General features: G+C 51.0%; 1 protein-coding gene and 1 long non-coding RNA gene across 19 annotated transcripts in view; one reads left to right on the plus strand and one right to left on the minus strand.

Annotated features, from left to right (window-relative positions):
* The window catches only part of Arhgef10l (Rho guanine nucleotide exchange factor (GEF) 10-like), a 151,523-nt gene that overhangs the window by 78,998 nt on the left and 59,436 nt on the right, over positions 1-13,089 (minus strand). For all 18 annotated transcript variants that reach the window (XR_003955021.1, XR_003955020.1, XR_001784205.2 and 15 more), the window contains one exon: positions 664-755. Coding sequence is in view for 13 of the 18 variants with exons in the window: in XM_030253821.1 (XP_030109681.1) it covers positions 664-755 (92 nt within the window). In the remaining 5 variants the exon portion in view is untranslated. The remainder of the gene's footprint in view (positions 1-663; positions 756-13,089) is intronic.
* Positions 11,625-13,085, plus strand: Gm42335. The gene is made up of 2 exons (XR_881545.1): positions 11,625-11,667; positions 12,518-13,085. It is a non-coding gene; the product is annotated as a predicted gene, 42335 (long non-coding RNA).

Genomic DNA, 13,089 nt, shown 5'->3' on the forward strand with positions numbered 1-13,089 from the left:
ACTCTAACCTCTAAGGGATGTCTTCCTGAGTCCTGCAGCATCCAGAGCCTGGCCAGCCTTTGTCTCTCATACCCTCTTCCTCCTCCCATGCATCCCACGCTCCAGTGGGTTGAGACTGACCCTCCTCTGGAACACCACGACTCTGACTCCTCCCCTCCTGGATGGTGGTGACAGTCCTCAATGGCCCCTCCCTTTCTCTTCTGTCTTCCTCTCACCCACCCCCTGAAGAGATGAGCCCCAAATGCCACATCAAGTCCTTTGGCAGAGGTCCTCGGGGGAGCTGGAGAGATGGCAGCCTGCTTCACCCCTAAATGCACCATTCTAACTTGAGGCACTTGGAGCATCCCCTGGAGCCAGGCATCCCCTGGACACTGGCTCTTCCAGAAGCTGCTGTTCTGTAAGGGGCTTCTCCTCCCAGAGCGCCTGTCCCAGTCACCAGGGAGCTCACTCTGACCAACCTCTTGGCAGAGCCTCTGAGAGCAGATGGACAGCTGGATTAACGATCTAGGGCTCTGGAGAACAGTGAGCGGGTACTCCATCACAGACAGCCACCAAGTCTGTGGCAACCCTCCCTTGGGCTCTCAAGCATGAGTGCCAGCTCTTAGCCTGGAGACTAAGAGACCATCTTGGTTCTCCTTGCTGGGAGTGGAGGGGGCAACTTACTTCGACGTGAGCTCTTCCGCTTCCAGCTGGAGCGCCGGACCCCAGAGATCGCTGCGCCCACCGCATCCCCATTGCTGACCACAGTGGGTGCCCTGCAGAGAGATGGCTCAGTGAAAACTTCAGCCTCCTTACCAGACTGGAAGGATGTGGAGGGTGGCCAAATGGTTCGGGCCTCAGGTCAACTAAGTTGGCTAGCCTTCAAGAAAGAAGTAAGCCTCGGCTCTGATTCAGGACTGGTTGTTACAAATTGCAATGTTTCTACTGCGCATTTTCCTTGATCTTACAGAAATACTTTGTTTTGGGCTGGAGAGATGGCTCAGAGGTTAAGAGCACTGACTGTTCTTCCAGAGGTCCTGAGTTCAATTCCCAGCAACCACAGGGTGGCTCACAACCATCTGTAATGAGATCTGACACCCTTTTCTGGTGTGTCTGAAGACAGCTACTGTGTACTTACATATAATAAAGAAATAAATCTTAGAAAAAAAAGAAAGAAAGACTCTGTTTCATTATAGAAAGCAGATTTACTCCAATCCTCATTCCATAGCCTGTAAGTCCCAAACTATTCTGTCTTTAAGATTGGATTATATATTTGAATGTATGATTTTAAAAATCGTTGAGTTGAATTTCATTTAAATAAAATCATGAGATGAATTCTGACCTGGGGTAATCTTTTCACAGTCCCTGAAAGGCTTTAAATGTCCTTCTGCTGTTTTGTACTAGATATCTTTGTGAGACAGAGGAGCGTTCTCAGCACTAATGAATATAAAATCAAAACGGCTGACCTGGGACTCAAACTCGGGCCTGTGTGCTGCTACATCCAACATTTAACAGAGATTTAAACCTTTATGGACAGTTAAACAAGCACGCCCACCTCATCAGTATGCAAATTTGTTTTTGTCTTTACAAAAAGTGTTTTAAAATAAATGTCTTAAGGATCTATCGTTACTTAAATTCGTGGTTTGTATACCTATTTTATATATCCATGTATCTGAGGTTGGATATAAGTTTCTTAGATTAAAAAGAGGTCACAGTTTGGGAAAAGTTTAAGGAGTTTTATCCCAGTCTCTGGGCTGGGAACAGACTCCCTCAGTTACTGAGATCACTGGGCTAACTGGAGGACAGCGGGACACCAGCCTGTCTGCTGTGAGGACAGTGTTCTCCCACTATTCAGAAGCAGAGGTGGGAGGCAGGCGAGATGGCTCAGTAGGTAAAGACACTTGCTGCCAAGTCTAAGGGCCTGAGTTTGATTCCCAGGACCCACGGAGTGGAAGGTGTTGGCTTACAGACAATTCTCTAGACTCCTCCCAACAGTGACCTAGCAACAGTTACATCATCTCATCATCACCTGCCACCATTACTCCCTGCACCGTTGCTCGCTACCCCCTCCCTCCTTCTCTCTCTCTCTCTCTCTCTCTCTCTCTCTCTCCCTCTCTCTCTCTCTCTCTCTCTCTCTCCTTTCTCTGCCTCTTCCCCCTTTCCACACTACTGCTCCCCTCCCTTCCTCCACAATAAACTTTCCTTATGTCAGGTCTGTTGCATGGTGTGCTTTCTCAGGGGGACACCTGGGCATGGACCCACCAGGTACCTCCTTACCTGCCGCTGCCGCCGCATTATGTTTCATAACAGAAGGAAAGATCCAACCTTATGTTATCCTTCAGACACACACACATGCACACATACACACACACATACACACCAAACTCACACACACACACACATGCACATGTATACACACACACAAAATAAATAAATAAATAAATAAATAAATAAATAAATAAATAAATAAATAAATAACATTTTAAGAACATTTTATTTTGTTTTTGTTTTGTTTTGTAGGCTTTCTCTGTGTAGCCCTGGCTGTCCTGGAACTCACTCTGTAGACCAGGCTGGCCTCAAACTCAGAAATCTGCCTGCCTCTGCCTCCCAAGTGCTGGGATGAAAGGTGTGTGCCACCACCGCCCGGCTTTAAGAACATTTTTAAAGCTGAGGCTTGCATTTAAATCTTCACACACACCTCGGGCCCACAGGGCCTACCCTACCCAACTTGCTGTGGTGGTTTGAATGAGAATGGCCTTAAAAGATAGGTTCATGTGTTTGCATGCTTAGTCCCCAACTAATGAGTGTCAGGAAAGAGTTAGGAAGTTTGACCTTGTTGAAAAAGGTATGTCACTGGAGACAGGCTTTGAGGGTTCAGAAGACCATGCCAGGCCCAGTTTCTTTATCTGCTGCTGCCTATGAATCAGGATCTGGTTCTCAGCTGCTGCTCCAGCACCTGCCTGCCATGAGGATAAGAGCCTGACCCTCTGAGACTGAAAGCGAGGCCCCAGTCAGCAAGGCCCCCAGTCAAACGCTTTCTTACGTAAGACTCGCCTCGTTTATGGTGTCTCTTCACAACAACAGAATAGTGACTAAGACAGAAGTTGTGAACAGGACCGGGAGCGTTGCTGTGACAGGCCTGACCATGCCACTGCTTGGTGGTAGAATGTGGACTTTGGGACTTTGGACTGGAAATGCAGTTGAACGTTTTAAGTGGGACTTCCTGAGAAGCCTAGCAGGGGCAGTGCTGAGGGTGATATGGACACTGGGGACCTGGTATGAAAAGATATTAATAAGAGGCCTAGTGACCAGTCTAGTGACAATTTGGCAAAGACTGTGGCTGTTGATTGCCGTTGTCCAAAAAAATCTACCAGAGGCTAAAGGGAAGTGTTTTGGGTTAATGGTGTTGGCAGAGGAGATTTCAAGACAGTCTAGGACTGACTATGTCATGAGGTGATCTCAAACAGACCTACAGTGAAAAGAGTTAATGGTGTTGGCAGAGGAGATTTCAAGACAGTCTAGGACTGACTATGTCATGAGGTGATCTCAAACAGACCTACAGTGAAAAGACACAAGCCAGTAAGCAGCGCCCTCCATGGCCTCTGCATCAGCTCCTGCCTCCAGGTTCCTGCCCAGCTTAAGTTCCTGTCCTGATGTCCTTCTATGATGAACAGTGATATGAAAGTGTTCAAATGAAGCTACCAGCAAACCCCTTCGCCCTTCCACCATGAGAGTTCACAAGAAGGCCCAGCAGACTCTCAGTCTCCCACTGCCTTTTTTTTTTCTTTTTTTTTTTTTTTTTTTTTTTTGGTTTTTCGAGACAGAGTTTCTCTGTATAGCCCTGGCTGTCCTGGAACTCACTTTGTAGACCAGGCTGGCCTCAAACTCAGAGATCCACCTGCCTCTGCCTCCCGAGTGCTGGGATTAAATGTGTATGCCACCACGCCCGGCCTCCCACTGCCTTGATCAGCACTTCTGTACCCTGAAGCCTCATACCTTGCACTGAAGACAAAGGCTGGCTACAGTGACACCACCTGGCCTGCACTTGTCTGGACCACTCCACCAGTGCAGAGGAGAAAAGATGGGGAGAAAGCCAGAGTGTTCAATCTCAAAGAGGCATTCACACAGGTCAGAAATTTCCAGGAGAGCAGAAGGCCACCCAGCATGCCTCCATGCCACAGAACCCAAAGGCCTCGTGTGCTCCCTCCTCCTCTCTCACATCTTCAGCCCCACAGTAGGAACACAGTGCCCAGGGTCCAGAGCTGTTTACAAGATACCCCTCGGGCTGGCAAGATGGTTCAGCGGGTAAGAGCACTGACTGCTCTTCTGAAGGTCCTGAGTTCAATTCCCAACAACCACATGAAGGCTCACAACCATCTATACAGCTGCAGTATACTGATATACATAAAAATAAATAAAATTAAATTTAAAAAGAGAAAAATTCATTATAAGACACCCCTCGCCCCTTCTTCCTTCCCCCTCCTACTTCTCTCTCCTTCCTTGCTTCCTCCTTTGTGTAGGAAATACCACCCCATGCCTTACACGTGCCGGACACTCATTCCACCACCATGCAGAACATTCAGGTATTGCTTCATAGTAAACCAGGCTGACACAGCCCAAGAAAAGGCCTGGCAGCCAGCTCAAAGGGTATCACGTCTTGGCTATCGACAGGTCCTGTGTACACTTTGAAGTTGACCTCAAGGTGAGGCCAGGCATTACTGGGTGAGGCCGGGCATTACTGGGTGAGGTCAGGTAGCTCTAGATGAACCAGTAAATGCCTGGAGCATGCTGCAGCACACTTCAGCACAGGGAGGCTGAGGAATGAGCCTCCTGGCTGTGTGTTACCAGGGCACAGGCAACGTCAAGCACAGGTCCTGTTCCTGCGACTACCAGTTGGGTGGAAGTTGTCATCTCTACGCAGGTTCATCTTCCTGTCCACCTCCACTGCCCAAGCCTCCTGGCCACGAGCAAGAACACACCTGAGACCTGAACCAGGCTATTATTCTGTCAATGCTTTTGACTACTTGTTTATTTTGCTTTTTGGGGGGGGCGGGGAGAGTCTGGGGGTGGTAAGAGAGGGTCTAGCCCAGGTTAGCCTCAAACTCATTATGTAGCAAAGATGACTTTAAATTCCTGATCCTCCTGCCTCTGCTTTCTCGGTGCCGAAATTATAGGTGTGCACCATGTTTGGTTTCCTCAGTGCTGGGCATGGAACCCAGGGCCTGGTACGTGCCAGGCAAACATTCCACAGCTGAGCCACATCCCCAGCCATTCCTGCAAAGCCTTGCTCCAGAGGTCAGCTCTTCAGTCCAGAGACTAAAGCCAGAAGTCCCGGGCAGGCAGGCAAGCAGGAAAGGATTCTCCAAATGAGGTAACCCACCTAGCAGAGGATCAGGCTCAGGGTGAGTATGCAAGGAAAACATGGCAGGAAATGAGCCCAAGGCACCTCCTCCCTCCTGCTTAGCCTGTGCCCACAGGGACAGCCCCTCCCAACAGCTGGCCCCCCCAGAAAGCTACTCAGGTCCTGACATTGCCCAATTGGAACAGACCATTCTCCCTGTGAGCAAGCACTCTTGAGCTTCCTCCAAGACTCCAGATAATAACCACCATAAACACCCACGAGAGGCTCATTACCTCAGCTCAAGTGCACTTCCCCACTCCTGAGGCCTCGTGCCTCAGGATAGGGCCTGACTACAGTCACATCTCCTGGCCCGCACTTGCCAGGCGAAGCCATTTATGCTGAGGGTGAAGGCGAGGAAGAGGCAGGGGAGGGAGATAGCAATCGGAAAGAGGAGTTCACACTGGCTTCCCAGGATGCCTCAGGTCTCCCAGCATGCCCCGAGGCCCACAAGGCCCAAGGCCCTAGGTTTTCCTCTCTCACAGACCAGGCTGGCCTCAAAGCCAGAGTAACATATGTTGAAAAGATCTTTTTTGTTATTTTGGTTTTCATCTTTTTGTTCTGTTTGTTTGTTTGTTTGTTTGTTTGTTTGTTTGTTTGTTTGTTTGTTTGTTTGTTTTTGAGACAGAGTCTTTTCTCCGTGTAGCCCTGGCTGTCCTGGAACCTGCTTTGGAGACCAGGCTGGCCTCAAACACACAGAGACCCGCCTGCCTCTGCCTCACAAGTGCTAGGATTAAAGGCATGCGCCACCACTGCATAGCTCATTTTTTTCTTTTTCTTTTTTAAAGATAGTATCTCACTGTGTAGTCCAGGCTGTCCTAGAACTTACTATGTAGCCTTGGCTGGCTTCTACCTCAAAATCGTTCTGCCTTAGGACAGGTGAGATGGCTTAACGGGTAAAGGTGCTTGCCACGGAGACTGACGATCTGAGTTCCATTCCTGAACTCAAATGGTGGGAAGCGAGAACCAACGCCAACAAGTTGGCCTCCACATAGCATGGCATGCATGTGCATATACAATAGATAAATGCAATTGAAAGATCCTTCCACCTCTGTCCCTTGAGTGTTGGGGTTACAGGTAGCTTTCTTGGCCACCCAACAAAGACCAGCTGGCCTTTATGCCAGGGAAGAAGCTCAGTTGGCAGAGTTATGCAGCATTCGTGAGCCCTCCAGACCAGACCAGACCAGACCAGACCAGACCAGACCAGACCAGACCAACACCAGCCCAGTCCAGCCCAACCCAGACTCATCTGAGCCCACCCAACACCAGCCCAGTCCAGCCCAGTCTCATCTGAGCCCACCCCAACACCAGCCCAGCCCAGCCCAGCCCAAACCAACTCAGCCCAGTCCAGTCTTATCTGAGCCCACCCCAACCCCAGCCCAGCCCAGCCCTGGCATCCCAAGTAAAACTGAGCATACAGACTCAAGCTTGCAGTTCCCATACCTGGGAGGCTGAAGCAAGAGAATTGTGAGTTCAAGGCCAGACTGAACTGTACAATGAGACTCTGTGTCAGGCCCAAGGCAGTCTTTGGGTAACTGGAGTCACTCAGGAGCCCCTGCCCTGGACACTGATCACTGGCCTAGAGAGGGGCTTCTACTAGTTCCAATGAGCAGCAGAGTTGAAACCCAGTGTGCACAGGTCAGAGGCATGCTGGCAGCGCACATCAGTTCCAACAGCCTGAAGACAAATCCTGCCTCTGCCATTTGGCCCAGATCACAGGGATAGTTGCTAAACCTAGAACCAAGAGAATCCTCACTGCCTTCCAGAAGGATTAAGGAAGAATGTGCCACGAAGCACACAGTGTGGCTTCATGCCTCAGTTTCCACATCTGTAGAATGGGCCATGAGTCCTCCCTCTGATAAAGAGAGAGGTAGGCGGCAATGCCTGCGAGGCTCTGGCCCATGGCACACCACCTCAGGCCTTCCTCTGCCTCTTCAGGTACAGCATTCCCTCTAACATGCTCCAATCAAGGTTCCTCACATAGAGATGGCCTCCAAGGCACAAACTGGACAAAAGTCCACATGCACAATAAATGATGTGCTGAGGGACCACACACAGAACATCAGGGGAGCGGGGGGTGCTTCCTACTGACCTCCATAAGGGTCCTCAACAGGGACCGAGTGTTAGGGACACCAGAAATCCGTCTCCCATAGCCTGACCCCGCAAACACAGGTGCCACCCCAAACCCAGCTCCTGGCTTTCTTCAGGGGCTCCTTTGCATCCGGAGGGTCTGGCATCACCAGTCAGACCCAGACAGGCATCGAACCCTTACCGATAGTGAAAGGAGAACCACATGGGGAATTGTTGAAGAACACATGTTCCCACGGGAAAATGTGCACTGTGTGTAATTAGGTTAAAAAAAAAATTAGCGAGCCATGAGACAGCAGGTGCAATAAAACCACCGTTCTGCCACAACCAAGCCACGCACTGCAGTGTGCACCCAGCGGGGCCGCACACAGCACACATGAAAGGCTAAGCCACAGCCTGTCATCTTCTCTCTTAGATGTTTCTCTCAATAAACATGTATGACTTACTGAAGGGAGGGGGTGACGGGGTAACCGAGAAGGAGGAGACTGATTCCGGGGTGCCGGGTGGGGGTGGGGGTGGCTCAGCAGGTAGAGCATTGCCTAGCAAGACAAAGCCCTGGGCAGCACATATAAACCGGGTGTGGTGGCTCACATTTGTAATCCCAGCACTGGGGAGGTTGGGGGGAGGGGGGGCGATCAGAAGTCCAAGGTTATCCTTGGCTACAGAGCAAGTTTGAGCCTGGACTGGGTGACTAGAACTTGTCTCCAGAAAGAGAGAGAAAGGGAGGGAGTGGGAGAAGAAAGGTGGAAGGAGGGAGGGAGGCAGGAAGGGAGGGGAGAGGGAGGGAAGGAAGGAAGGAAGGAAGGAAGGAAGGGAGGGAGGGAGGGAGGGAGGGAGGGAGGGAGGGAGGGAGGGAGGGAGGGAGGGAGGGAGGAAGGAAGGAAACCAATTCCCAGGGGTCACTATGAACTCAGTAAGGGTTCTTGTTGCCAAGCCTAAAGATCTGAGTATTTAATTCCTGGGACCCACGTGGTAGAAAGCAAGAACCAACCACACCATGTTATCCTCTGATGAACTCCATACATGCACTACAATGCCACCATCTTCTACACAAACAAAGTAAATAAATCAAAAAAAATTACATTTGAAACAGGTGGAGATGCCCAGGCTGGCCTGGAAGTCACCGTGTCATTCAGCACACTCTGGGCAGAGCAACTGTGTAGTCCCCGTCCCCTCCTCCAGAGCCCAGGAATTGCAAATATGCACCACCAAGCTCAATGCAGAACACCTGCCTGGGTTTGAGCCTAGCTCTGCCTACCTCCCTCTGTGACAGCAAGCTGGTGGTCTGCCCCTCCTGCACCACATGTGTAATAAGTGGTTGTGGCAGAGCCCTGCCCACGAACATTTGTGTCATATGGACTGATGGGATAAGCAAGGTGACATTCTTAGCACTGGGCCTGACCTGTAGTCATAAACACATGGGGCATTGCATACAGCTATAGAGCTGTTACACATACCACTGGCTCGCCCAGTATTTCAGCATGCCAGCCCGGGCACTCAGTAAAGAATGATGGGAAGTTGGGGGGAAGGCGGTAAAGAAGGACAGGAGAGCCCAGCCAATCACAGAGCTCTGAGCCAGAGCTGTGAGGATAACCCGGACACACACAGAACACTGAAGTCCAGAGTCTGTGGACTGCCAGCCAGCCTGCCTCCTCCAGTCGGGTGCTCCACGTCTCTGTCTGCAAAAGGAGACCCACTGTGACTTCCCTTCCAGAGCTATGTCTCAGTCTCATGCCATTGTCAAGACCGACTATCATAAACCCAAGACATTACAAAAGAATACGAACTTGTTATCTTAGGGTTGTGGAGGTCAAAAGAGTCTGAAGGTGGCAAGGTGGCAGGCTACACTCATCATGACCCCTTTTGGGGGTCGGATAACCCTTTCACAGGGGTCACCTAAGACAATCTGAAAATATAGATGTTTACAGAGTTTACTGTTATGTTACAATTCATAACAGTAGCAAAATTACAGTTATGAAGTAGTAGTGAAATAACTTTATGGCTGGGGGGTCACCACACCGTGAGGAACTGGATTGAAGGGTCACAGTGTTAGGAAGGCTGAGAACCACTGTGCTGTGCTAGAAGAGAGTCTGCTTCTAGAAGCAGCTCTCATCCCTTGGTTCAGGGCGCCTTCTCCCACCTCCAAGGCTGCCAGCGTGGCCTCTTCTCTGATCTCTGGCCTCCTGCTTACAAGGACCCTGTGATGACATAGGTCACCCAGAGCATCCAGGATCACCTTCCCACCTCTAGATCGCAAATGAGAGTCCCTTGGCCACTCACGGTGCCAGTTCAGTCCCTGAGACAGGGGTGTGGACAGCGTTAAAGGAGCTGTTCCTTTGGTCACCAGAGTTCTGTGGAGCAGGCTGAGATGTGCCCAGACTGTGTGAGTATAAGGGACCTGTGAGTATAAGACATAGTTCCAGTCCTTCATGCTGGGTGCTGGGAGTGGAAGGGTTAACAGGGCTGAGTACCATCGTAGTGGGGACCCTGGGGACACCCTCACAGACTCCACTCAGGCTCTGCATAGACAGTCTCACACATGCTCACACATGAATCTGAGTAGCTTTTGCCCGGCACCATCAAAGGGCCTGAGGTCTGGAGGAGTCTGATACAGGGAGGGGGGGGGCCTTGAAACTAGAGACAGCAAGAGAGAGAACGGGCCAGATGTGGTGGCACACACCTTCGATCCCAGCTCTCTGGAGGCAGAGGCAGGCCTAGTCTACATGGAGAGTTCGACAGTGAGAGACTATCTCAAATAGGAGGAGGAAGCTGGGCGGTGGTGGCGCACACCTTTAATCCCAGCACTCGGAAAGGCAGAGGCAGGTGGATTTCTGAGTTCAAGGCCAGCCTGGTCTACAAAGTGAGTTCCAGGACAGCCAGGGCTATATAAAGAGAAACCCTGTCTCGAAAAACCAAAAATAAATAGATAGATAGATAGATAGATAGATAGATAGATAGATAGATAGATAGATAGATAGATAAATGGAGGATGAAAATGGGGAGGAAGGATAGAAAAGCAATCAGATCTTTTAATGTAACAACTGGCAAGAGACACAGAGAGACTCCCATGGGAAAAGAAGTGTGACGCCCATATCCTCACACAGAGAGTCTCCAGGGCCTCAGGCCCGGCCCTGCCCTGCAGTGTAGAACCCAGAAAGGATTCAAGGACCATCCAATACAAGAGAACCCCAGCACTGCATACACCTCCAGGTTAGGTCTGAGTCTGTAGAGACCTTAAGCATGCCCTCTACAGACTGAGGGACACCGCTGGCCATGCTGGCCTGCCCCCAACGCTCGCTCCCAGGATCCCCACACCTGGGAGCTCAGAAGCACAGGCTCCACCCTCAATCCTGGTTCAGTGTGGCGGGGAAAGGGCAGGGTCCCCAGACCCTCCAACCCCGTCCCAACTTCTCAGAGGCTGCAGGCCTAGGTGAGGAACCCCAGGCAATGGGCAGCACAACCCACCTACCTGGTCCAAATGTACCCAAGAAGGAGAAGACAAAGAAAGCGGTGGGATACCAAACCCTGAACCACCAGAAAAGGCTGGGGTGGCTGGGAATGTCTGTGACTGAGGCAGGGAAAACAAGCAATGCCTGGGGGGGGGGGTGTGGAGGGGGGCAAGGTTCAGGCACTAGGCTTGGCAGGCAGAGGTGTGGGGCGCTGTCCTGGAGAAATGGAGGACAATGGTGGTTCTCAGCTCACTGATGCTGCCTCTACCGTGTGCTCAAGGCTGCTCCACTGGCCCCGATTCCCTTAGTTAGCACCTACAGGGAAGAGATTGGGAGTGGACAGGCTCCAAAGTCCACCAGTACTGACCAAACCCACAGACTTCAAGGGGACAGCCCCGCCATCAACTGCCTCAATAAGATAACTTACTTCCGTTACCTCAGCTGTCCATCGGCAGAGTGGGTGTGACCAATGGTGCCCGATTATAACATATGAATGTGATAGCTAAGAGTGTGGCCACCGGCCACTCAAGTCTCTTTTCCTCTTCCCACTGGCCTCTGGCCCCATCAGAGTCTTCTTCGTTTCCATGGAAACACTGAAGGTCTCCTGCCCAACCCTCCTGGTCCTTCCCCCATCACCTCTTCAAGGATTGCCTTCCACTCTCCCCTGTGTTGGGAACTGGGGTAAGACCTGGACCACAAACAAAACTTAACCCCCCAAGAATGAGTCCCTGTCACCTGGGAGCTGGCCTGCAGGTAGGAGACACACCCCATGGCCTTCACAGGAGCTGGGGGGAAGACAGACCAGGACTTTTCTCCATCCCCATTTCAAGGGAAGGGGCCTCACCTAGAACACACCAGGCTTTAGTGCCAGGCACTAGGGAGGTTCTCCAGGCAGGGTCTACAGAGCAGCTGGGAAGCTACTGTTCCAGGAGCTAAGAGCTCACCTCTCAGCAGTAACAGCTCTAAAACAGCAGACTGAGGCCAGGGCAGCCCTCCCGGCAGGACCCGCAGTCTCAGGCCCTGGAGCAGGGGACTCAGCCATGGTGATGAGCTCCTGGGCTTCGAGCCAACGGGGCCTAAGTTTCAGTCTCTTTTCAAAGGAGTGTGAGTATGTGTGAGGATGCATGTGTGTCTGTGTGTCAGCATGAAGCTGTGTGTCTGTGTGTGAGAGCATGCATATGTGTTTCTGAGTGTGTGTGTGTGTGTGTGTGTGTGTGTGTGAGTATGTGTGCGTGTATGTGTGCGTGTTTCTGCATGTATGAGCATACATGTGCATTTGTGTGTGTGTTTATGTGTGTGTGTATGAGAGAGAGAGAGCATGCATGTGTCTCTCCATGTGAAGACAGAGCCTATATTCCAGAGATGGAAAGATACCTTCTGCCTTCAGTTGTAAAAGCCTGGTGTTCGGTAAACACTGTCACTATAAGCTATGTTAATATTGTTAGTGTCTGCTAACAAATCCGTCCCTGAAGAAAGAGAATGTACAATGCTCTGCATTGCTGGCAGCCAAGCACTCTAAGGCTTGCCCACACCCAGCAGCAGGAGGCATGCGCTCCCGTGCATCCAGACAGCCCAACCCTAAAGTTACCCCTGTACCTCCCAGGACACCAGCTGCTCTGCCCCATGGCAACCCGCTGCTTCCACACAGTGGGCTGGATGAGGACATGAAGAGACAGAGGCCTACAGCCCTCCAAACCAGAGGCAACAGGTCACCCATTCATCCACTACTGCAGCCACTGGCAATATGGTATTATGATGTGGGTATGATATGTTCTCTCCAAACGGGCCGTGTTGAAGGTTTGGTCCCCAGCTGACAGACCATGGGGGCGCCCACTTCATCTCCTGCTCAATTCATTGTGTTTGGTTTGGATCGGAGACAGGGTCTCTACCCGAGCTCCTGCTCAATTCATTGTGTTTGGTTTGGATCGGAGACAGGGTCTCTACCCGAGCTGGCCTCACTGATACAGGAGATGAACAACTGATCTCCTTAGCAACAGCTGAGAGTCACCATGCCACTTACTGATGTGCTGGGATCAAGCCCAGGGCTTCTTGGATACTGGGCAAGCGCTGAACCAACTGAGCTGGACCCCAGGCCTGACTCGATCCAGATGAATTTATACTGAATGCACTTTTAAAGAGATGAGACCTGAATAAAAGTCTCTCTGTCTCTCTCTC

Source organism: Mus musculus, chromosome 4 (assembly GCF_000001635.26).
Source record: "Mus musculus strain C57BL/6J chromosome 4, GRCm38.p6 C57BL/6J".
Classification (NCBI taxonomy): domain Eukaryota; kingdom Metazoa; phylum Chordata; class Mammalia; order Rodentia; family Muridae; genus Mus; species Mus musculus.